Source organism: Schistocerca serialis, chromosome 11, assembly GCF_023864345.2.
Source record: "Schistocerca serialis cubense isolate TAMUIC-IGC-003099 chromosome 11, iqSchSeri2.2, whole genome shotgun sequence".
Classification (NCBI taxonomy): Eukaryota; Metazoa; Arthropoda; class Insecta; order Orthoptera; family Acrididae; genus Schistocerca; species Schistocerca serialis.
In genome coordinates this window covers 162,470,844-162,497,864 of record NC_064648.1, presented here as the reverse complement: position 1 = coordinate 162,497,864, position 27,021 = coordinate 162,470,844, and the positions used below count along the sequence as shown (strand labels likewise).

Genomic DNA, 27,021 nt, shown 5'->3' with positions numbered 1-27,021 from the left:
ACCTTTGAAAGGGACTACTACAGGTGCGGACTTACTCCAAGCGATTGATGGTGTCGGTATGGATTGAAATCTGTGAGTCTCAGTGACCACAGATGGAGCACCATCAATGCAAGGCCATCAGAGAGGACTCATAGCACGGATGTGCCAAAAGCTAGGGCGCACAAATGGGACGTATGGAATTCACTGCATTCTGCATCGAGAGGCGCTTTGTGCAAAATCAGTAACGTTAGCAAACGTCATGCAAATTATTGTGCATACTATAAACTACCTGAAGACGCATGGGCATAAGCATCGCCAGTTTCGGCGGTTCTTGGAGGAATTAGGAGCGGAGTACGGCGACATAGCTTACTATACTGAAGTAGGCTGGATCAGTTGAGGTAAAATGCTGAAAATATTTTCTGATTTACGTTTGGTCATAGTAACATTCTTACATGAGAAGGGAAAAAGTGAACCTATGATGGAAGACCCTTGTTGGATATCAGACCTTGCATTTCTTGTGGACATTACGTCTCACATGAACAGCCTGAACATCAGTTTGCAAGGTGAAAATAATTTGATTTCTGACATGTTGGAAAAAGTAAATGCCTTTGAAAGGAAGCTTGCGTTTTGGGAGCGCCAGCTAATGACAGAAAACACTGCACATTTTCCGAATCTTGGACTGGTCCATGAAAGTGCTAGATTTCAAGAATACGGATCAATAATTGTAAAAATTAAGGAACAATTTCGAGCACAATTTGCAGATGATACGAGTTTGCCTCCTGCCATTCGCCTCTTTGCTTGACCATTCTCGTCGTCAGTTGAAGATGCTCCGAATGTTCTACAGATGGAACTGATCGACCTACAGTGCAATACAAGACTGAAGGACAAGTTCTTTGAAGTGCAAAGTTCAAAAGATATCTACAAAAATTTTTCACAACAAGAATTTCCACGCCTGCACAAAGATGCCGCGAGACTTATGTCCATGTTTGGGTTGACATGTTTGTGAAAGGTTTTTCTGGGTGATGAAAATGAATAAATCAAGGTTTCTGTCAAGCATAAGTGATGAAAATCTACACAACTGCTTGCGTTCGTCAATGAGCTAATCTCTTACGCCCGATATTAACTATATCATTCCTCATGACCATTGATAAACGTGTTTGGGTTTATTCCTTTCATAATTAAAAATTATTGTTTACTAACTGTGCATTATTGCATCATTCTGCTCCATGGTACATTATTATCAGGAAAATTGCTCATTAAACCGATTGTTCCAATGTATACTTACATTTAGGGTTTTTTTAATGTGTGAAGGGCTACGCTCAGCTGAAGTCGATAAACAATAACCTTCATCTAATTGTCTGTTATTATGCAGATTTTAGACGGAACTGATAATAGTATTGAAATAGCAGGTGATCGAGAGGTCTGCGGTTATCATTCTGTTCAGAGGTCAGTGAGACAGAAATTACACTCCTGGAAATTGAAATAAGAACACCGTGAATTCATTGTCCCAGGAAGGGGAAACTTTATTGACACATTCCTGGGGTCAGATACATCACATGATCACACTGACAGAACCACAGGCACATAGACACAGGCAACAGAGCATGCACAATGTCGGCACTAGTACAGTGTATATCCACCTTTCGCAGCAATGCAAGCTGCTATTCTCCCATGGAGACGATCGTAGAGATGCTGGATGTAGTCCTGTGGAACGGCTTGCCATGCCATTTCCACCTGGCGCCTCAGTTGGACCAGCGTTCGTGCTGGACGTGCAGACCGCGTGAGACGACGCTTCATCCAGTCCCAAACATGCTCAATGGGGGACAGATCCGGAGATCTTGCTGGCCAGGGTAGTTGACTTACACCTTCTAGAGCACGTTGGGTGGCACGGGATACATGCGGACGTGCATTGTCCTGTTGGAACAGCAAGTTCCCTTGCCGGTCTAGGAATGGTAGAACGATGGGTTCGATGACGGTTTGGATGTACCGTGCACTATTCAGTGTCCCCTCGACGATCACCAGTGGTGTACGGCCAGTGTAGGAGATCGCTCCCCACACCATGATGCCGGGTGTTGGCCCTGTGTGCCTCAGTCGTATGCAGTCCTTATTGTGGCGCTCACCTGCACGGCGCCAAACACGCATACGACCATCATTAGCACCAAGGCAGAAGCGACTCTCATCGCTGAAGACGACACGTCTCCATTCGTCCCTCCATTCGCGCCTGTCGTGACACCACTGGAGGCGGGCTGCACGATGTTGGGGCGTGAGCGGAAGACGGCCTAACGGTGTGCGGGACCGTAGCCCAGCTTCATGGAGACGGTTGCGAATGGTCCTCGCCATTACCCCAGGAGCAACAGTGTCCCTAATTTGCTGGGAAGTGGCGGTGCGGTCCCCTATGGCACTGCGTAGGATCCTACGGTCTTGGCGTGCATCCGTGCATCGCTGCGGTCCGGTCCCAGGTCGACGGGCACGTGCACCTTCCGCTGACCACTGGCGACAACATTGATGTACTGTGGAGACCTCACGCCCCACGTGTTGAGCAATTCGGCGGTACGTCCACCCGGCCTTCCGCATGCCCACTATACATCCTCGCTCCAAGTCCGTCAACTGCACATACGGTTCACGTCCACGCTGTCGCGGCATGCTACCAGTGTTAAAGACTGCGATGGAGCTCTGTATGCCACGGCAAACTGGCTGACACTGACGGCGGCGGTGCACAAATGCTGCGCAGCTAGCGCCATTCGACGGCCAACACCGCGGTTCCTGGTGTGTCCGCTGTGCCGTGCGTGTGATCATTGCTTGTACAGGCCTCTCGCAGTGTCCGGAGCAAGTATGGTGGGTCTGATACAACGGTGTCAATGTGTTCTTTTTTCCATTTCCAGGAGTGTATGTGGGTGTAACTGAGGGCACCGAGAATTAGTTATAGGAAACCTTGCATTAGTTTAATGTTATTTGAAATCATGAATAGGGTTCGCTGGAAGTCGCTGACTGCTCTCTTTCTTAAATACTAGATCAAAAACATTACGCGTATTTGCGTGCCGTCAGTCAAGCTGCCTTAATAAAAACCTACAGTTGTTAACTGTATTACTTGTCTTAGTGAGTTAAATTGGTAACGTAAAAGTAGATGTCTCAATGAGTAGACTGTGACAGTATTTTAAATGTTTTAATACGCAAAATACCTCCCCATGGTTGGCTTGCAAGCTGTGGAAAGAGCACTAGAATGCTCTGGTACAGAGTACCCCAGCAAGTGGATAAAGCGACATCTGTGCATAGAAACGTGCACTACATGAACGCTGGCGGCTGCGGCATGCACGCTGTGACCCGGAAGTTGCACATGTGCAGGAGCACCGCACGCGTGCAGAATTTCTGGCCGGCCCTGAGAAAGCAGAATTTAATACTATCTTAGAAAGCAACAGTAGATCATTTTCGGCTAACCCGGACTGGCTCAAAATTTTGGATACTGTATTGCAACTCTGGATCCATTCTTTGTGGAACCGTATTCGGTACCTTTTTCTAAAAAACAGGCCGTACAGAATGAAACAGATAAGATTATGGAATGAGGAGTGATATTATACAGTAACAGCGAATATATCAGTCCACTTATCATTGTAAACAAGGATGGAGGAGTACATGTGGCCATTGATGCACAAACTCTAAACAAAGTAAAAAGAGAGGTGCACAGGCCTGAAAATCTGGACAAAATGTTGCAAAAATTTCATAATGAGGTATTTAACCAGTTTCGACATGACTGCTGGCTATTGGCAAATCCCATTAAGTCTATAATTGCATGAATATAAAGCAATCCTGTTTACCGGGAAATGTTATCGATACAAAGTAGTTCCATTTGGACTGAATACCTCTCTGGCAGTGTTTATTAGAGCTCTGGACTTTGTGTTAGGAGAGGAGTTGAGTTCCAGGTTAACTATCTATGTAGATGATTTATTTATCTACAATGAAAACTGGCAAAAAAGCTCCAAATTGTTGCTCTTCAAGCAGGAGGCATCACTTTAAAATTATAGAAATGTGAACTTGTAAAATTAGAAATTAAATTCTTGAGCCATATAATTACTACTACCGGCATTAATAAGGACCTGGAGAAAGCTACGTGCCTTAGAAAAATTTCCCCCACCAAAAAATAGGAAACAGTTGTAAGCCTTTTTAGGTTGGTGTGGATTTTACAGAAAATTTGTTAAGGGGAAACACTTCAACAATCCACACTTGAACAATCTATAAAAAGATTTAGTGCTTTTGTTTGGACAGATTAGAGTCGGCAGGATTGTGAATCTTTAAAGATTAAACTTTGACATGATAATGTTTTACATCACCCAGTACTGTCAGAGACTTTCAATATGAATACTGACTATAGCACCTATGGGATTGGTATTGAAATTTTCCAGGAGATAAATGGTACAGGAAATTTAGCACATAGAACTATAGCTTTTGCCAGCAGGGCATTGACAGGAAACAAAAGGAACCATACCATATCAGAGGAGATAGCCTTGGCCATATTATGGGACCTAAAGAAATTTATAGGTTGGTGGGGTTTTACGATCTTCACACATTGACCACAAAGCTCAAACATTCCTTAAAGGTTGTTGCCTTCTAAATGGCAGGCTCACCCAATGGGCTTAATACCTGGAAAAATTTCATTATGAAATCTGCTATGTAAAGGGTACAAAAAATTATGTGGCAATGAATTGTCCCAATGGTACTGATGAAGTACCCAAGGAATGCAATGGAGATGGAACTTTCCAAATTAATTACATGAAGAAGATCAGGCAAAAATGAATCTGAACAGATTTGCAAAACCATGCGATATCATCAAAATGAGCAACCAAATTGGAAATCTGTATAAGTAAATTTTGATTTTTAAAAGTATCTTGTATAAGAGGAAAGGCTTCATTACTGAAGAATGGATGGTGTGTTGGCCTACCCAATTTGATACAGATGTCAGATTATTTTCACTAGCATTGGGCCAAAGGAGTGTCTAGATAAATTGGCTAGTGTTATAGTGATTGCCAATAGTACGAGTCGAAAGGTAACTGAACGTATTAGGTCTTGTGACATCTGCCAGATAGCTAAGGTAACCAATAGAACTAATCAAGGCCCAATGCAGAACACGTTACGTAAAGATACCATGGATTTACTGTCTGTGGACCCGTATGGACCCCTCCCCACAACTTCTGGTAATTGTAAATGTATTTTAGTGATTTCGGAAGTATTTTCTACATTTATAAAATTGTATCTCCTGAAAAAGGTGACAGCAATGTCAGTATTCGATAGGATGATTCAGTATTTGAGAACCATTGGAAAACCCAGTGCAGTACTGCCCAATAATGGCCCCAATTTAATTTCAAAACCTGGAAAGATGGAATGGAGCAGAATGGTGTAGAAACTAAATATATTAATGAAGACGTTGCCTCATGGGTTTACCGAGTTCACACCTCGGGAAATTCTGCTCAATACAAAGAGCAAATGTTTAAATGAGGAAAAACTAGAGTTCCCACCGTTTACAGATTTGGGATTAGCCCAGAAGAAAGAATTGGTAAAAGAAAAAACAAAGCCGAAACGAGATCTAAAACGAGCAACCTGAAGTTTTCCATGTTCAAAATTGGAGACTATGTTCTTCTGAAGACCCATGAATAATCAGGTGAACTTAACCACGAAATTTCTAAATTTATGTATATATAATGGGCCATTCACAGTACAAGACACACCTCACAACAATGCCTACTATTTAATCTACCCAGAGTCAAAGAAGCTCCTTGATGTCCATAATGTAGTGGATCTCAAACTGTATGTACCTAGGAATGAATAAATGAAAAAATCATACCAGACTAAAAATGTGTATTATGCTGTAGATGAAATAATGTATCTATCTTATGAAGCTACGATACTGTATTTAACTGTAATTTATGTTCCTATAAAAATGTTACCTATGTAAAATTGCTGTTACTATCTTAGAAGTTTCAGATTCTAAAACCTGTTGTAAAATATGTGAAACCCTGTACTGAAAGGGCTACAAGCAAATGTTGCCAAATTGAAAAGAAATGTGGAATGCCTTAAATACAGAATGGGCAGCATAGAAGACTTGCCAAAGTGGGGAAAAAAAACTGTTTATAATAGACTGCCAAAACCCAAAATGGGCAGCCAACTGATTAATGTGATATGTAATTTGTTAATGTTGTCAAATGCAGTGCAAGATGCTATTGCAGGTAGCAAAATTATTTTATTTTCATATCTGTTAGTGTTGTATGTGTTTTGCTACAGTTTTCAAAGAGGGACTGTGTTTCAAATAAAGGCAGTAAGAAAAGAATAGTAGATTCAGTTTAAATATGTTTGTTTATGTAAATATCGAAGAATGGACTACTATTATTAGAATCAGCATTGATAGTTTCCTCCTTTGTAAATTCAAAATCATGCTATAGGATGTGTTGCATGTACAATGTCAAATTGCTTGTGATATTTGTAGAGTGTATACTTTTATGTGTATACCTACATTTCTTAATGCTTACAAAATGCTACTCAATATTCTTGGCAATACAGATAAATTTTGCTTACTACTCAACTTACTGTTTCACAAAATGAGAGTCAGATGTGACAGGTGTACATAATTGAATAATGTTGCGTATGTCTTGTTTTGATAATGAAGTGTATAGTAGTTTAATGTGTTTTGCAATGTATTCTTTTCATGCTCAGCTCTGGATGAAGTGATTATTATTTTCGACTGCTTGGTACGATTTTATTGATGTTTGCCTAGCAGGAATCTTCAGTGAACCATGGGGCATATGTAACATCCATTTTTGACCTACTTTGTATTGATATTTCTATTTGTAGAGTTGCTTATGTAGAGTGCTGTATCTGTCATATGCAGAGTGTTTTACCTGTCACGGAAATTGTTAGACAATGTATACATATTTCAGTTATGTGAACTTTTTGAGCAATGTTCAATTTATGCTTATGAATGTAAATAACTCCCGGAATGATTATTATATAATGTACTGTAAATGACTTTGTCCACAGTTAGGGAATGCAGGGTTGAATGTAAAAAATGTGGGGACTCCCTGCAGCTACAGAAGTAGCCTGGCAGAATGGAAAAGGTGTCGTTCACGCAAGCGGCAACTCGTCCCTTGCGACGGCTAAGGAGTCTGGCTTGAGCAGTGCTGTGGTTAATATCTCGCTAGCAGTAGCAGAACATTGTAGTTCATATTCTTGGAGTATTGAGGCAGAGGAACTTAAGAGTGTTACATATCGACCTCAGATGCTGCATTTGGTGATACCATGTATAAAGGCATTGTTTTTGGCCCTGCAAAAATATAATTCAGAAGATCTATAACAGGGCGGGGCCAACAGTACTGCGATGACTACATCGCCGCCATGTTAACAGCCACTGCAAATCATGCCACCAGTGGCAGTGCCACCAGCCTTCCACCAAAATGTTTATATTTGGCACTGTAAATGAACTAGGTATTTGTGAAATTTGGTTGATTTTAATAATAATCACGGTATTGCTAAAAGCTCTATCTTGCACCTGTGATTATCCCAAATCACAAACCTCACCAGGAATCCTATCCTAGTGAATTTAATTCCGAGTGAGCTAATTTGTTATGAAAAGACTATTCAGCAGCCGTAAAAATAGTTGTGATTGCTTTCTAATGTGTGGAGTTATTGTGTTTCAAGTTCAGTTTAATAATTAGAGAAATACACCACTTCCAGTGCATTTTTAAATCGATTTGCATTACTTTTCTTAAATACTTTGCCTTACTTAAAAGCTGTCCAAAAATAGTAAAGTTGTTAGTTAAAAGAATAATAATAGTGATTAGAAGTGAAAAAGATTATTAATTGTTGCATTTATGCACTTTAATCAGACTTACAAAGTTTTATTACTGTTCATTCCATGAGAAGGTGTTTGAACGTTAATTTAATGGTGTTGGCATTTGCCCAGCCAACTATATTTTGAGAAGGCTAAAAGACTACTTTTCAAAGCACACTTGTTATTTGAGGAGTTATAGTTTGTTGTGGTTCACTTAATGAATAAATTATTGATGAGAATACTCACCATTTTCCATACACACTTGTGAAGATTTGTTAATGAGCGTGGCTCTTCAAACCATGAAACTTTGAGGCACTCATGTGCTAAACTAGTTAGTTAATGAAGCAAAGCAAAGGTACCTCCACAGCTAGTGTAGTTAGATTTCCATTCTGTTTAATTGCTTCAAACTGAGCTCAATAAAGAAATATTTACTGCATTAGCTACTTTAATGCAAGCTGGTTAATGTAAAGGTATAGAGACCCTGTACTAGCAATGATGTTATATGGTATGATCATAATAGACCTCTTGATTTAAATCAATCATTTCATGCTCTGCCCTGTTTAGTATTGCTATTAGTATCATGTGTGTTGGTGACTGGTTCTATTAACTGCTGCATCTAGTTCATTCAAGGCAGGGCTTCATTTCTAAACTTTTAGGTGCCGTAAGGCGCCCCCTTCTACCACTCCCCCCACTGGCCACGGAGAGAGACATGTGATAAGACTTACAATGAGAAATTCTTTTTTAGAAAATATAGTTCTGAAAATTCAGGTTTTTAAACCATAATATCTTATAATCAAAAACATAACACCACAAGGTTCCACCACCTGCCGTACCAGTGTCACTTTGCTCCATAGTTCTGCTTCACACGTATTGGCACCAAGTCATACTCACGACATCACGTTTTCAAATGCAATGTAAAATGTAACTAATAGTCTAAAAAATATCTATGACTTACTTTTACAATTGTAAAATAATTAAGTAGTTCCTATGTTACTAGCCAAAGAGAAAGGTCTTTACCATTTAATTAACATGAGACTCTACGTGTAAAAATTGAACTGAAAAACCACTATTGTTCCCAGAATGAGATTTCCACTCTGCGGCAGAGCGTGCGCTGATATGAAACTTCCTGCAGATTAAAACTGTGTGCCAGACCGAGACTCGAACTCGGGACCTTTGCTTTTCGTGGGCAAGTGTTCTTTATGTTATAATAATCAGGAAATGATAAACTCGTCATAAAGATGACAGATTTGTTCTTTTCCATAAGCCCATACTGTATTAACTGAGAGAAACATATTTCATGAGTAGCCGCTGCAAGCTGAATATTTATTTATTAAACCACAAACAATCAAAAGGGACCTGTTATTATAAATGTTAACACATTTGCTGCAATCTGACCAAAAAACGTTTTACATGTAGAATACATCTTGTAGGAAAAGCAATCAATGCATTTGGCATTGGGAGAGAATTATTACAACAATAAACATGCACTTATATTAAAATCAGCTTCACAGTGAAGTCGACCATTTCACGACCATTTCAGTCAAAGTCGCACTTATAACTATCATCCATCTTTGGCGAATATTTTACAAAAATATCAAAGCTTCTTGAGTTCCATTATAGCTCTGTTAAAATTACTTTTTCATTTCCAGTAACATACTGTGTATATAAAAAAATTAGTTTGTATGTTAAACCATTATTTAAACAATTTTACTTCAGTGGGCTGCAAGAAGATGTTATACTGTTTCAAACAGCAGTTGAAAACTTCAAGAATCCCACATCTCAGTAGATTTTTAGCTCGATTTGCCGTTCAACAATTAAACCGCTAATGACCAATAAACTGAATCGGTGGGATTGAGTATTGATCTGTTAACTCATATATGATAAAATTACAAATGATTCCAAATCAAGAATATCACATTAATAATAAATTGTACCGAGCGTTAATTTTGAGATTACAGTTTTGTAGTTTGAAATATGAATTTAATTTCCCTTCACTCATAAAATAACAAGTCCTGTCAACATGCAGTATATATCTTTGACCTAAGGGTATACAACTCTGTTTAAATATTTCCCTTTAAATTTTATTACACTTTCAACATAGTGTATTAACTTAAAATGACAAACATCTGTTATCCTGACAAAAGTCAGTGGCATATGAGGAGTCAGTTTATACAGAATATACATTGTGTATTTATTGTTAAAAAGTACCTTTTTAGGATGCATTATTAACTGAACTCATAGTTTTAACTAAGTTCATACTCAGTGGCTCAAATAAAGGAAGAAAAAGTAAGCATTGTGAAATTATTTTAAACACAATCAATGGAGATGGATTACGAAAAACATTTCCATAATACAGAATTATCCTCATTATACACTTTATCACTTCGTGCTTTTGACTGTGTAGCAAGTGCAGAACGATATCCCCTCGCCATCCAAGACACCCATTTTCATATCCAGCTACAGGTGGTCCCAGAAGTCTGATGCGTAATGAACTACAAACAGTGCTGATGTAGAGTGACGATCTCAGTGGTGTCATAATTAAGTTCATTGCAGAAATGCCACGTTCACACTCTGCAATCGACACTGCAATGCTGTTTATTATTGATACAAAATTTTTGAACATTGGTGGCTGTACAAGAACAGTTGGCACTTCTCCACTTAGTAGTGGTTTCAGACCCTGTTTGTACTCCCTGAAGTCCTTCATTATTTCAGAGGGCTATTAATCTTAAATCTTTCACACATTCGAAAAATCTCATTTTCTCCATAAGTGATCAATATGGTTTTAGACCACAATTTCAGGTGAATGGCCTTCATGTAGTTCATATCATCATCGTAGCTTTCAGATGCATTCACTGTTGATAGCAACCTGGATCACAAATTATTTGCCAAGCTGCGATTAAACTGTTCATCAGGAATCTTAGAAATAATTGTTCTTTGAGAAAGTTTAACACATTGAAAGTTCATATTTTCCAGTGCAATGTTAGCTACATTTGCATGTTGTCCCATTGCATCAAACAGACTTTCAAACACTTTTAATAAAAGTGTAATGTCGTCGTGAGCTTGAGCAAGGTTAACACTTGATCTTTGAAGCTGTAGGGATAGATCGGCCAACTCTTCTAAGGCATCAGAGACTACAGCTAGGTTGGAGACGAAAGTTGTAGATGACAATGTATTACAAAGCCCTTTGTAAGAAGACCGTTGTTTTGAGTCTCGTTTCGTGTCCTGATACTTCTAAAAAATGACTGTACAGAGCCCTGCAATCTTTCCACACAGCTTTTACTGCCAATAAACTGGAGGCCACCCAACGAGTGTCAAAACACATGATCAATTTTTAAATTTCTAGCTCCAAACCTTTAGCAGCAACTGCCAACTCACTGCTGTTTTTCGGGGAGCAGCTGAAGATATTTCTCACTTTATTCATGAATATTTTAAAGTGATTAATTCCCACCACTTCTTCTATCGTGTCATGCATGGTGAGTTCTGAACGATGATTCAAACAATGCCAGATGAATAAGTTTGGAAACATCAGCTTTGCAAGGTCAGACTTTTTTCCTAACACGACAGAAGCTCCATCGCAAGTCAAAGCGATTAAATGGTCTTTCAAAAACTCACAGCCTAGTCCTAGTGATTCTAACTGCTTTAAAAGTTCTTTCAAGATATCAGATGCTGTTGTGTCATTTAGCTCAAAAAGTCTCAAAGAAATTGTCATGGCGTTTTCCCTTTTAACAATGTTCTGAACTAGACAATCAAAGCTTTTTTGTGTGAAAGAGAAGTGGATTTATCCAAAAGAAGTGAAAATTTGGAGTCAATTTTTATTAAATTATTTATTAGATCTGATGTCATCTGGTCAGAAATATGAATCACTATATTAGATCAAGCAACATTTGAACATAGTATTCGGCCCATATCCAAACCAATTTTAATTTGGAGATCAATTTCTGTCTCAAACTCATTAAACCGTCTAACTTTGCTTGCTTATAAGCTGTCCAAAAATACGCTCAGTAACAACTTCTTGTTCCTTTACTGTGGAAGCGACGGAGTTCTGAATGTGATATTTTTCTGCGTAGTCTGGATTATGTTTGCTAAACCGTGAGCTTCAAATGTGCAGTGATCAAACAGTTTTTTCCTAAGAGACGTTATTTGATCATGTCCCACATGAGCTTACAGTTCCTAAAAGCCATTGCTCACTCAGTTTTAACCGTTTTGTTTTTTCAGCACCTAGTGTAGATACACTTCTACAAACTTGGCCTTTTTTTAATAATCAACCACGGGTTTTTAGCTTTATAATCTGTACATTGTTCGACAGACCGACAATCTGGCTTTTCATCATCATTACAATTATCAATACTGTCTATAGATGTTTTGTCTGTATCCATATCCACCAACTTATAGAAATTTTCATTTTGCAACAATGACATAGGAGAAGGATTGTCTACTTTGTTGTTTGCATCTTCTTCTCCAGCCACAGCTGACGTCATGGATTCTACATCTAAACTGTGGTTTTCATTGCCCTCACTAACGTTTTGTCTTTTAGGTTTAAAGAAGTCACTATTTTTTGTAGAGATATACATTACTATTAAACTCTCCTGTCCACTGAGTCACAATGTGTAAATAAACACTACGAACAAACCAAAACAATGCTGTCGGTTCTGAGCAGAACAACTGCACTGCAAGCGATTGACGTACAGAGAGTGATTGAGTAATATTGTTGAATGTGAATTCCTGAAGTGCCTGTTGGATTGTTTGTTGGCTTCTCTGTGAGGCAGCGATGGCTAACAAGGTAAACTGATTCAAATTGAAAAAGCCATAGACACGACCTGTCTGAATCGTGGACTAAAAAGACTGAATTCACATAGAGACATACAGACAGGCAACTGTAATGCGAGAACCACTTATGGGATTTACTTGTTTCTTTCTTTAACTCACAGATATATTCATTTACTATCTATTATTATATATTTAGCTACTTTAGGTAGCACAAGAAATAAGCTGTGGCTGTAATTGTAAGTCAAGTCGCAAGAAACTGGGCTGCCGTCGTGCTCCTTACACTATTAGAGCAAAATCATTTGATTTTTTAATGAATTGTAGACCTCAAAAAGAACCACAAAAAGTCAGCAAGAGCATATGTTTGTCTTTCACAGTTGAGTCACACTCAATTTTTCTGCTTTGTGGGTGTTTAAACAGCTGACTTCAGAAGACAAAAATCATCATTATTCTTCAACCTTAATCTTTTATTTAGGTACATCTTTTTGAGCTCTACAGTTTGGTACTACATAACGTGATATAGTTCTTATGGATTATGTAATGTATTTCAAGAGAGCATGCTGGCGGAAAACATTTTTACTTCATATAGCTGATATTTAAACGGCTGAACAGACTTTCAGAAATTAGCTAAGAACCGTCCCCATTAAACCAGCTTTCAAATAAAAAACGGCTTTAAAATTGGAACTTTCGTTTGAGAACTATGTTGGGGCAGACAGACAGACTTAAGGGTCAAACATATACATGTCCGTTCTGCATTGGGAGTTCAAATTTGCCCCCCGTGGGAGCTCGCCTCTACTGTATAGCGTCAACCATGTTCTAACGAGGGTGCGGGCAGATAAAGATAAAGGTCAAGAGTGCCGTGGGCAAAGGGACATATCGGGTCGCAAGGCTGCCAACTTTTAGTCATGTTTGCTCCATTCGCACATATGATTTTTAGCTGTGACGTAAATTACAACATGGAATAAAATGATTTCGTGAAAGCACATTATAAAGACGTTCACATTCAAACATGGCTTACATTATTTCTCATTAACACACATAACATGAGATGTTGCCTTGCTACTACATTGCCGAGGTTGTTGGCAGTCGTATACAAAAGGCAATATGCACCAATCAACTTTAGAATGATACTCCAATTATCTTGGGTATACTGTACGTGCGTACACACACACACACACACACACACACACACACACACACACACACACACACACACACACGCACGCACGCACACACACACTCTACCTCCTGCCCGTCACATCATGTTGGCGAGCCATTGTCATGTTCACTTGTGCTGGTGCAGCGGAAAATTACGGTTACGGTTTGATTTAATACACATGTACTACTTCAAATCTCCGGTACTGTACTGTTAAAAAAGGGGGGGGGGGGGGAGAAAAGAGAGAATTAGAAGAAAGGGAGTTTCTGGGAGGTGCCAGAATGCATTGTGGCCAAAATTAAGCCCTGATTCAAGGTACATGTTATTGTGAGGCATATGCTACAGTTTGCAATCTTATTGGCCATTTGTTTGACCTCCAAATTAGTACTACATTTATCTGCAAGGCTACGTTACTCTGTTGTAATGTGAACAGATATAAAGAAAGAGTTTTGTGTGTGTGTGTGTGTGTGTGTGTGTGTGTGTGTGTGTGTGTGTGTGTGTGTGTGTGTCAAGGAAGGTTAGGTTAGCCTTAGCACTGCCTTCCGCTTTATTACATTGTTTGACAAGAATTCCTACTTAGGCTGGCGACTGATATTAATACATAACTAATATGTAATTAATAAGACTTGCTTTTGTGCTGGAGAACATCTGTTTCTCACACAAATGTTAAGTGTTGGTTATACTCTGCTGGGGTGTTTTGGAAACGAATCACAGTCTGTTTGTCCTGTTCCCATTAGGTTATATTGTGGTCACAACTTTCTCAAAAATTCCTCACAGCGGTTTAAGGTTAGCACTGATTGCCTTTTATGGTCGGCCACATTACCGCTAAAAGCAGTCCCTTTGGAGGGGCCCTCCTGCACAATTCCACCACATGTGGGTGGCTGACTTTCTGCAAGGCTGTGCCCTGTGTTCTGTGACATTTGTATGGCTGCTTTGGTATCTTGGCATTTTCAGCTCTTCAGGAGGAAGGCAGAGCTTTAGTTGGTAAAGACATTTCCAGCTGGAGTACATCACAACCAGACACACACTCTGGAATCAGGTATTGAATTGTAAGGTGTATCCAGCAACAGATGTGCACTCAGAGCACAATTCAGGTATGATAATGAGTGAACTAAATTTTAAGAGAACTGTTATGAGAATTTAGTGTATAAATAAATAGGATAGCGAAGTACCCAGGAATGGAATGGGAATTTTAACTTCTACGAGGCTCTAGACAACGTGATAATGAATGGCAATCAAGCGAGTATCCACATTTGTCTGCATAATCCGTGAGACAGGAGTCATAGCAACAGAATGCCAGAGAAACACCATCCAGATACTACAGAAGCAACCAAGCACTTGTAAGTGCAATAGCTAAACAGCTCATGAATAGAGCTTTTTGAAAAAATAACAACAACATGAAGAAGAATGGAAGACAAAGGTGATTATCTGTTTGAGGAAGATAAATTTGGAGTAAAGGATCCAGGGATAGTGGATGGAATGTGTAACAAAAATCAAGGTATCTTTATTGGATTTGAAGATCTTTACATGACATTTGACAGCATGAAATAATGAAAGTGTGTGAAATTTTTTTAAAAGGTACATATAAGATATATTGAACAGCAGGTAACATAGAATATGTACAATAATCAACAAGAATTGGTATTCTGAATTAAAGATTGTTAAAGATAAGGATGCAGGTAATCTCCACACACGTTCAGATGAACACTGAAGAATCATTGGTGGAACTGAAGAAACTTATAGCAATTTAATTAAAACTGAAGTTGAAAAGGATATCATTGATAAAATTCACTGGTGATATTTCTGTGTTCACCGAAAGTCAGACTGAATCACCAGAATTGGTGAATGTAATAAACAGTTGAATGAGTGCCAAATCAGGATTAATGAATGGAAGAAAGAGGAAAGCATTGGGGCGTGGCAGAAGTAACATTGCTGGCAAAGTTTACAGAATTAAGGACCACACAGTAGACCACTTGTACGGACTCTGGTACATGTGATGCTAATTTACACTGAGGGTCAAAGCACGGTTGTTATAAGGAATAATGTAGCATGGAAAAACAGGAGATTCCCCGCAAAACAAAGTTACTAATATCAAAGATATGCCTTAATTTGTGTTAGACATACCTGAATGTATGCTTGGAGCAGAGTACTGCATAAAAATTAATCATGGATTATGGAAAAAACAAGAGGGGAATCGGAGCATTCTAAATGCGGTGCTATTGACGGATGTTTAAACTAGGTGAACTCATAACAGAAGAACTATCGAACATCTCTGCAGAATAGGTGAGGATATTGTGATATGTGGAAAACTGTGACAAGTACATGGGTCAGCAGAGTAAGTTATATTTGAAGGCATCAGGGAATAACCGCTGTGGAACTAGAGGTGGTTGCTGAGGTTAAAAACTGTAGGGAAAGACAGAGAGAGGAATGCATGTCATAAATAATTGTGGACTCTGGGAGCTCATGGCACTGCAATTCTGCTGCTCAGACAGACAGACACATTGTCAACAGAAGGCAGAGTTTCCCCTTTGCATGTCTGTGGTTACCGAGACTGGCTGTTACAGCAGACTACAGTGGGGCAACCAAGGTGGTGCACACCCTGGCAAGCTGAGGCTCTGCTGGTGTTTGCTTCTGTTTGGTGATTGCCGAGTGTATTTCTTGTTACTAACAGAAACTATAGCAAATTATTGGGTTCTTTCTCCTCTCTCATTCCTGACAAGCACCAAAAATGGTCTCATAAATGTGTGTGTGTGTGTGTGTGACCTCTGCTAGACCATTCCAATACATCTAAAGTAATAGACATTTATCTCATCTGACACTGTTACACATTCAGTGCACTCATACTCTCCCCATCACTAAATTTTCTGGGCATGACATTGTCTGAATTATTGAAACTTCCTGGCAGATTAAAACTGTGTGCCAGACCGAGACTCGAACTCGGGACCTTTGCCTTTCGCGGGCAAGTGCTCTACCAATTGAGCTACCCAAGCACGACTCTCATTCTGGAAACATCCCCCAGGCTGTGGCTAAGCCGTGTCTCCGCAATATCCTTTCTTTTAGGAGTGCTAGTTCTGCAAAGTTCGCAGGAGAGCTTCTGTAATGTTTGGAGGGTACGAGCCGAGGTACTGGCAAAAGTAAAGCTGTGAGGACTGGGCTTGACTCGTGCTTGGGTAGCTCAGTTGGTAGAGCACTTGCCCACGAAAGGCAAAGGTCCCGAGTTCGAGTCTCGGTCCAGCAGACAGTTTTCATGTGCCAGGAAGTTTCGTATCAGCGCACACTCCGCTGCAGAGTGAAAATCTCAGTCTGAAATATTGTTGGCATTGGTTTGCTGGTCTTGATGAATAAGACACTGAACTGTTGACAATAACTATTTTTCCTATCAACCTCTTCTTAACTAACCTCTCTTCCATGGTACTATGATCTAGTCGTGGGGAAACCACCTCTGATTGTATGATTTTATTCCCAGTTCACTTTGCTGACCCTCATTAAGTCTAGACTGAGCATTTACACTTTGCTTTTCAGTATTTACATCTTATCTACCACATAATGGTGTGTGTGTGTGTGTGTGTGTGTGTGTGTGTGTGTGTGTGTGTGTGTGTGTGTGTGTGTGTGTGCGCGCGCGCTGAGGGAACTCACCGCATTCGAGAGACTGTGGCCTCATCAGGTGGAGGAGTCGTGGGCCGCACAGCAGCAGGTGTCTGGCGAGGTGCGCTGGCAGAGGTGGCGGTGGCAGCGGTGGTGGTGGTGGTGGTTCTGGTTGTGGTTGTGGTGCTGGTGGTAGTGGTGGTCCTCAGCTCTGTAACGACTGGTGCACTGCACATACAGAGAGGCAGGGTGTGAGCTGGCTAGGCGTGTCCTCGTGGGGATGTGGAGGTGGCTCACTATGGCCAGCACTGCTGAGGGACCATCCACACAGGGGATAGGGCTCCAGTTAATACAAATGAATTACCAGTAAGCTAATAACAATCAGTCGTACCATACGAGCTTTCCACGGCAGTCGCTCAACCCCGTACAACAGGTAGTTCAAATCTAGGTGCAGCCAGAAGGTACATACAATGCCCAATACTTGCACAAAACAATTACAGAATTACTGGACAGGTTAGCTGAGGTGCTATCGCCATCAAAACTATCCAAACGGCCTGAATTTCAATCCACCTAAATTGTATGATGATGATGATGAAGTCCCATATTCCTTGACAGAGTGTAGGGGAACGACGCATGCACCCACATAATGTTACTGTCTTGCAGTTCCTCTGATCTCTTTTCAATATGGGCATTTCACTCTACAAAATGATTACTACAAGACCCCACTTGAAGCAACTGATTTGTAACACTGAGTCCACAATCAGACTAATATCACGATAATGTGAATATCGAAACCTGTTATAATTAGATGGCAGCTTGTAAACTCAAGTTTATTGCAATAAATGACTTTTTGGAGACTAAGTTTCAACTTGAAATTAAGTGACGAAAACATTTGTATTAAGACTACCATCCAGGATTCCAATTGAGCACCTATTGTCTCTGTTAACTAAGTACGAAAGATCTTAAATATCATTTCAGCCACAGGTAAGCATGTGTGTGTGGGTGCATGTTGAAATGACTTGGCATTGTGTTCGATGATTCAAATCTAGCAAGTAATATGATTGTTAACTAAGTACAATAATACATTACATATCCAAATATAGCAAAATGAGAATCTGAACTGTCGAGAAAAAGTATTTTGTTCCTTTACTGGGATCTGAATCCACCACCTCCCGTTGTTTTCTAACCACAAATACATGTTGAACATCTGCTTAGTTTAGCTGTAGCAGGATGTGCCCATATATGAACTGGAAATAACCTAACGGAACATTCTGTGTGGGGTGGGAATCTATCCCTGCATGCTGCATGCACCATCGTTGTTGACTGCACACAAGATGATGTTTATTATCGAATTCTTTTTCGCCACTTGCTACGAGGTACATGTTTTAACTTTTCAAGCAATCATTTAAAGTTTTGTGTGACAGACTTGAAATCGACACCAGCTGTCATAGTTGACAAAACATGCAGAGGCGATAAAAATCAAAATTGCTTTTCTCCTCTGGTTTTATGTGCATGACACAATGAAAATCTTTGCAGACAACCATGAATACAATGGATGCTAATAACTATGGACATATCCGTGGGAAGAATTTCTTAACACAAAAGAGCTTCATTACACCAGATGTGTACCGTTACATTCTGTGGACTCACATTATCCTTTGATTTTAAGTTTTTTGTCAGGACCAAACATCTTTGTTTTATGAAGGTGGAGCCAAATAGTTCAAATGTCCATCCAACCATCCTGTTTTAAGTTTTCCTTTATTTTCTTAAACTAAGCAATGCAAATACTGTGACCATTCCTTTGAAATGGCACTATCTATTTCCTTCCTAACATTTCAGAGCTGTAGATTCTATTTTGTCTCTAATGGTCTTGCAGTCGATGGGATGTTTGACAATTACTTCTTTCTTTCTTCCTGAACATTTCCTATTGAATTAAAGTGCCGCATGATGGCTAATTGGTCACATTTCATGACATTTGGCAGTGATCGATTGAGCCATACTGGTAAACCACCACATCAAAACAAACCAACTGCAAATGAAAAAATTATTTCCTGACGTAATTTCTTTGACACACTTACCACATACACACACACAAAATAATACAACAAAACACATTTCCAGAATACAAAAGGACTCACAAGCTGAAAACTTACACACACACACACACACACACACACACACACACACACACTGACAACACCACACAGAAAAGAACCAGCTGGTACACCATGACCTACACACAAACTAACACACGTAAGCAGAGCCAAAATAAAAAAAAAAAAAATACCACACCATAACACACACACACACACACACACACACACACACACACACACACACACACACACACAAACACACAAACGCATGCACGCACAAATGCGTACACAAACAGATCACAGATACTTCAATAATTACACTTGAAAGTTTCGCAATAACATTCGATATTTGGCAAAAACATTTGACAGTCGGCAACAGAAACCAAAACATTGCATTGCAACAATCTTTCAGTTCATAGTGCTGTGGAATGTGGGAAAAACTGCAAATTGGCATTCATAAGAAGAACACCAAAAATGCAATGGGAGTGTAATATGTAAGAAATTGTCCACACAACCTGTAAGTACAGTTCAAAACATTACTACTTAATAGGAAACACCAACCACCAGAACTGTTTATAACCTATAGGCACAGTGACAAAAATGTAAATTAAATAGCTAGCATATGTACATATTCCAGGCCACTGATAACGCCTTGCAGAAAATAAACTCTAAACGCGTATGGCACTAAAATTGTGTTTTATTCAGTTGCTGTCAGATGGTGCATAAGTAAAAATTATGAATATACTGAGATGCACAAAATACTTCATGCAGCATTTTCTAAGGTTTAAACAACAATCCTTATGACCTTCAAGTGTACAATATTCAATAAGTCACTCCAAGAATATTTTATAGCTACAAATAAAAAATTATGATTGATAAATATACTTATTCCAACCTGCATGACAACACGTCAGACAAAAGTCTATGATATTATGCATGAATCTACTTGTTTCAGTTAAATTATGGATGGTCCTTTTAGGCTACATGCATCAATGTAGTATGCTACATGAGGAAAAATGATGGACTTTCTTACGCACTTGCACGATACATTTTTAGGCCCCCTTTTTCCACATGGAATGATTATCTGTGCTACATAAGCTACATTTACTGAAGACAAGCCTCATCTTTGCCAAGATTGACGGTGTTAATAATAACAGAAGAAATTATAATAATGAATGATCTCTTCAAAAAACTATTATAGTGGATAAACATGGCTGCTTAGTAGCTTAATACCACTTTAAAGTAAAAAATAAACTCCTTCTGAAATTATAATAAAGGGAAGCCACTTCAAGAATAACAATGGACGCATTCTCAAACAACAGTCACTGCCTATGATTGACTTCCTTATATATCAAATGACCTCTCTTCTTTTAGTAAAATTATAAGCCTCTATCACAATAATAAAGAGCTAGAAAATAATTAACGTTCCTTGACACAATGGCACACTACTGCAGTTATAAATGTGACAATGGAGAACATTCTGGAAGTTTGATTGATACTTGTCGCCGAGTTTATTTTGTACGATCTAGTGTTGGTGTAACCTAAACTCTTACAAGATCACAGCAGCTCAGGTGGGAGAAAACACTTCCTGCAGAAATTTCTGTAGCCTACAATAATGCCAGTAGTGCAGCTGACAACTATGCGATTTTATTTCAGTGATTACAAAAACAACTCTAAAGTACACATTAGGTAGCTGAGGCAACTAGTGACCATTGATATGGATTAACAAGGAAAAGAATGTTTTGTAAAGGCTGTAATGAACCTCCAGGGAAACGGAACGCTCATCCAGTGACGAGCATCCTTCGTTAACAGCAAAACAGTGGCACTGCATTGAAAGTAGTTTGGTGGTCTGTTAAAATTGCTCTGGCTTCATTTGCTTAAGCTCTATATTCGAGTCACTGACCAGCCAAACACATGACTAGTATTAACAGACCCTCTTTGCCTCCGGTGACTTCTGTTTAACAACATAAGGTTCCACTTTCCTTCCTAATCTACAATAAAGCCGACGCTGCTTCACTACCTGCTGGAGGAGAGTCGGTGTATGTTGGGCCATGACAGAGGCAGACGTCCAGCTAGTGGAAGCTCACCATTAACCTTTCTTGCACCAGAAATTTTATTTCATCCCTGAAACAATTGTCATGTAAAGTCACAGCACACTTATTTGAACTTGCAATGTTGAAAATGTTGGTGCTGAACTGGGAATCTAACTTGGATGTCTCTTTCTGCCATCTTTAACACTTTTCGGACAATACAGTTCCATCGTTTTGTTGAGTCCCCAACATTCCACAGTTTTCCAGGTTTCAATGAAAGGGGAAGGTCTGGTTTTAAATACTGGTTGGGTACAAAAATTTTCGCTGTGTGATTTCAAGTTGTAGCATTCGCACTGCAAATAACATGTGGAAAGCAATTATGATTTTTAGCATTTGTGCATGCTAACATCAACAATAACAATTGGTGCCAATTTTGACCCTGAAACAGGCAGAGAACTTTTTATCCTATCATTTCAGATTTATAAATTCCACTCCTAGTGGCTGGTGGAAAAGTATTTGACAGGTGCGTAGCCAGTGGTGATAGCACATACAGGGTTAAGAGTCCCAGTCAGCACAGAACTTTTCCTCGCATAATTTCTAGTTCACACATGAGCATATCTCACTGGTGGTGAAATGAACTGACATTGTGTATCTATATGTGGCTAGAAAACAACATGATATAAGCTGGGTTCGAAATGCAGCAGGGGAATACTTTGTTGTATAATCATTTCAGTTTCATCATCCCTCTAGCGGTGAAAAATTTTGATACATAAAATTATAACAGTTTATTGTGCTTCATTCACAATCCCTGCCCAAAACAAAACTTTATGCCCCATCATATCAAGTTTGAAAAAGTGCATATGATGTTACATGCAGTTAAAATGATAGTTAAGATCTGTAGTGACCGGATTGGAGTCCTGGATCCCAGTCCAATACAAAAGCATGTAGTTTGAAGCTGAATCTTGCTTTTTGAAATCTCATTTATTGTAATTCAGTTTACAAGCACTGAGGACCATCATCTCTGGTAAAGGGTTTTCTGATATTTACATTACTGTGGTATTGGTTTTCATATGGACGATAATAGACGAAGTGCAAGAAAGTTATGTGCCTGCATACAAACCAGGTGGAACGCAGTTCAGGAAATTTGGCTGCTTCTGAGCATGTTAACACATGCATATAAATTTGACAGGCACGACACTCGTCTGATTGTCAAACATTTCGTATTGTAATTAATGTGATACTTTGATCATCAGACATCGTTCAAAGCCTGTCTTAAAAATGGTCTTTGAAAGGTACAGCTAATGAAATGGTTGACAGCGTGTTTCAAATTGAGCTGGAGAAGGAAATCAGTACAGCGGGCAGTAAGGCATGGTGAAACTCGTGATTTGACAACAGAAAGAGGCTGTGGGTGTGCAACAGTTACATGTCATAACAGTATTACCACATTCATCTCAATTTGATTAATTAAATACGGTTGACAGGAATTTAAGTATTTTTCAAGTGAGCATCCTCACCTTGTAAGCACACATGAAACCATGGGGTAGTTAAAGTAAGCTGTGTCATTCCCCAGTGATGGAAAAACACACACTAATGTGTGTGTGGGGGGGGGGGGGGGGAGGGGGGGGTGATGAGCAATGTTTTTTTTTTTTTTTTTTTTTTTTTTGTGTGGTTTTAGGGCGCACAACTTCAATGGTCATTAGCGCCCTGACTACTCTAAGAATACACCGCGAGGCACAAGTTGACCACAACAACTAAAAGGGAAAACACGATAAAAGACAGACTGACAGGCATAGGATTAAAAAACAGCATCATCAAATGTCCTTAGCGAGGTTTGTCAAATTGATAAAACGAAGAACACGAGCAGCTGCTCGTGGGTCATCCGCTAAAATGGCATCGAAAGTATTTGGCAGGTTAAGATCGAGGCGCAGTGTGTTAAGATCTGGACAGGACAGTAAAATGTGTCTAACCGTCAGCAAGTGCCCACATGGGCAGAACGGCGCCGGCGCAGCCGTCAGCAGATGGCGATGGCTGAACCGGCAGTGTCCAATTCTTAACCGGGCTAAAATGACCTCCTCCCGCCGAGAAGGGCGTGAGGAGGACGTCCAAGCCACGGGAAGAGGTTTTAAGGCCCGAAGCTTGTTGTCGGTAAGTGCAGCCCAATCGGCATGCCACAGAGATAAGATGCGCCGACAAATCACCCTGCTAAAATCGGACGAAGGGACGCAACAAAAAGCTGTCCGAGGCTGGAGGACCGCAGCCTTGGCCGCGGCATCTGCAGCTTCGTTCCCAGGGATACCGACATGGCCAGGAACCCACATAAAGCTAACTGGAGAACCGACGTCCACCAGCTGCTGAAGAGAGCGTTGGATCCGGTGTACGAAAGGGTGAACCGGGTACGGATCACTGAGGCTCTGGATGGCGCTCAGGGAATCTGAGCAGATGACATAAGCAGAATGTCGGTGGCGGCAGATGTAAAGAACAGCCTGGTAGAGGGCAAAGAGCTCAGCTGTGAAGACAGAACAATGGTCATGGAGCCGGTATTTGAAACTTTGTGCCTCGACAATAAAGGAACACCCGACCCCATCATTGGTCTTAGAGCCATCTGTATAAATGAATGTCATGTCGATGAACTTTGAACGAAGTTCCAAAAAACGGGAGTGGTAGACCGAACCGGGGGTGACCTCTTTTGGGAGCGAGCTGAGGTCAAGGTGAACGCGGACCTGAGCCTGGAGCCAAGGTGGCGTGCGGCTCTCGCCCACTCGAAAGGTTGCAGGGAGTGAAAAATTAAGGTGTTGAAGGAGGCGACGAAAGCGAATTCCAGGGGGTAGCAGGGCAGAGACATACAACCCGTATTGACGGTCAAGAGAGTCGTCAAAAAAGGAACGATAGGACGGATGGTCGGGCATTGACAGTAGCCGACAGGCATACCGACAAAGCAGTATATCGCGCCGGTAGGTGAGTGGCAATTCGGCAGCGGCAGCATGAAGACTCTCTACGGGACTGGTATAAAATGCTCCGATCGCAAGTCGTAAACCCCGATGTTGTATGGAGTTGAGGCGGCGTAAGATGGATGGCCGTGCAGAGCAGTATACGAAGCTCCCATAATCCAGCTTGGAGCGAACGATCGACCGATATAGACGAAGTAGGACGGTTCGATCCGCTCCCCACGACAGACCACTGAGAACACGGAGGACATTTAAAGAACGGGTACAACGGGCGGCCAAATAGGACACATGTGGAGACCAGCTAAGTTTCCTGTCAAATGTAAGGCCTAAAAATTTGGTTGTCTCCACGATTGGGAGAGCAACGGGACCGAGTCGTAAGGACGGTGGGAGAAACTCTTTGTAGCGCCAGAAGTTAATACAGACCGTCTTCTCGGCAGAAAAACGGAAGCCATTGGCGACACTCCAGGAGTAAAGACGGTCAAGAGAACGCTGAAGACAGCGCTCCAGGACACGTGTACACTGCGCGCTGCAATAGATGGTAAAATCGTCCACGAAAAGGGAGCCTGATACATCAGCTGGGAGGCAATCCATTATTGGATTGATCGCGATGGCGAAGAGAGCGACGCTCAAGACTGAGCCCTGTGGCACCCCATTCTCCTGGCGAAAGGTGTCGGACAGGACAGAACCCACACGTACCCTGAACTGTCGATCCATTAAAAAGGAACGAATAAAAAGAGGAAGGCGACCGCGAAGGCCCCATGTATGCATGGTGCGGAGAATGCCCGCCTTCCAACAGGTGTCGTAAGCCTTCTCCAAATCAAAGAACACAGCCGCGGTCGGGCGCTTCCGCAAGAAGTTATTCATAATGAAGGTCGACTAGGTAACCAGATGGTCAACAGCAGAGCGGCGCCTACGAAATCCACATTGTACATTGGTAAGTAGGCGTCGAGACTCGAGCAGCCAAACTAATCGAGAGTTAACCATTCGCTCCATCACTTTACAGACACAGCTGGTAAGCGAGATAGGTCGATAACTGGAAGGCAAGTGCTTGTCCTTCCCCGGCTTAGGAATTGGGACAACAATAGACTCGCGCCAGCATGCGGGAACATGTCCCTCAATCCAGATGCGATTGTATGTACGAAGAAGAAAACCTTTACCCGCAGGAGAAAGGTTCTTCAGCATCTGAATATGAATAGAATCTGGCCCTGGAGCAGAGGACCGTGATCGGCCAAGTGCGTTTTCGAGTTCCCGCATGGTGAATGGGGCATTATAACTTTCACAATTCGAGGAGCGGAAGTTAGGTGGCCTAGCCTCCTCTGCCTGTTTGCGGGGGAGGAAGGCAGGGTGGTAATGAGCGGAGCTCGAAACCTCTGCGAAAAAGCGGCCGAAGGCATTGGAGACAGCCTCAGGGGCTACAAGGACGTCATTCGCGACCTTCAAGCCAGAAACTGGTGAGTGGACCTTAGTGCCAGATAGCCGCCGCAGGCTACCCCAGACAACAGAAGAAGGAGTAAAACTGTTGAAGGTGCTTGTGAAAGCAGCCCAGCTGGCTTTCTTGCTTTCTTTGATAATACGACGACACTGAGCACGTAATCGTTTATAATTGATACAATTCGCCACTGTAGGGTGGCGTTTAAATGTGCGTAAAGCACGTCGACGAGCACGTATAGCGTCTCTACATGCCGCGGTCCACCAGGGGACCGGTACGCGACGTGGAGAAGGAGGGTGAGGGATGGAATATTCAGCAGCAGCGAGAATGACTTCCGTGAGGTGTGCGACCTGACGATCGCAACTTGTAAAGGTTTGATCCTGAAAGGTCGCCCTGGAAGAGAAGAGCCCCCAGTCTGCCTTGGAGATGGTCCAATTAGAGAAGCACGGAGAGGGGGTATGCTGCAGGAGATGGATAACACACGGGAAGTGGTCGCTCGAATATGTATCAGAAAGTGCATACCACTCAAACCGGCGTGCAAGTTGGGGAGTACATATAGAGAGGTCTAAATGGGAATAGGTGTGAGATGTGTCCGAAAGAAAGGTTGGGGCGCCAGTATTGAGGCAGACAAGATCGAGCTGGTTGAAAAGGTCTGCTAACAAGGAGCCCCTCGGGCAGGATGCTGGAGAGCCCCAAAGGGGATGGTGGGCATTGAAGTCTCCAGTTAACAAAAGTGGTGTAGGTAGCTGAGCAATAAGTTGCATCACGTCTGCCCTGGTAACGGCAGATGACGATGGATTGTAAACGGTACAAAAGGAAAACGTAAAAGTGGGGAGAGTAATGCGGATGGCAACTGCCTGCAGGCCGGTGTGCAACGTGATGGGATCGTAGTAAATATCATCCCGGACCAGCAACATAACCCCTCCATGAGCTGGGATACCTACCACAGGGGGTAGGTCAAAACGCACAGAGGTGTAGTGTGCCAAGGCAATTTGATCGCATGGGCGTAGCTTCGTTTCCTGGAGGGCTACGACGAGCGGACGGTGCAAGCGGAGCAGCAACTTCAAGTCCTCTCGGTTGGAGCGAATGCTGCGAATATTCCAGTGAATAAGTGCCATCGTAAGAAAAGGAAGATGAGAGAAGTGGTCACCTCGAAGGCCGCTTAGGGCCTGGCTTCGAGCGAGCACTGCCGCCGCTATCAGTAGGCGGACAGTCATCGTCCAT

The 27,021-nt window shown here is 41.2% G+C and overlaps 1 protein-coding gene and 1 non-coding gene across 2 annotated transcripts in view; one reads left to right on the top strand and one right to left on the bottom strand.

Moving 5' to 3' along the window:
• Nucleotides 1-27,021, bottom strand: part of LOC126426581 (uncharacterized) — a 116,519-nt gene that overhangs the window by 31,311 nt on the left and 58,187 nt on the right. The window contains exon 3 of the mRNA XM_050088478.1: nt 17,349-17,525. Within this exon, the coding sequence (XP_049944435.1) occupies nt 17,349-17,525 (177 nt within the window). The remainder of the gene's footprint in view (nt 1-17,348; nt 17,526-27,021) is intronic.
• On the top strand, nt 16,876-16,950 carry Trnas-cga (transfer RNA serine (anticodon CGA)). The gene has a single exon. It is a non-coding gene; the product is annotated as a tRNA-Ser (tRNA).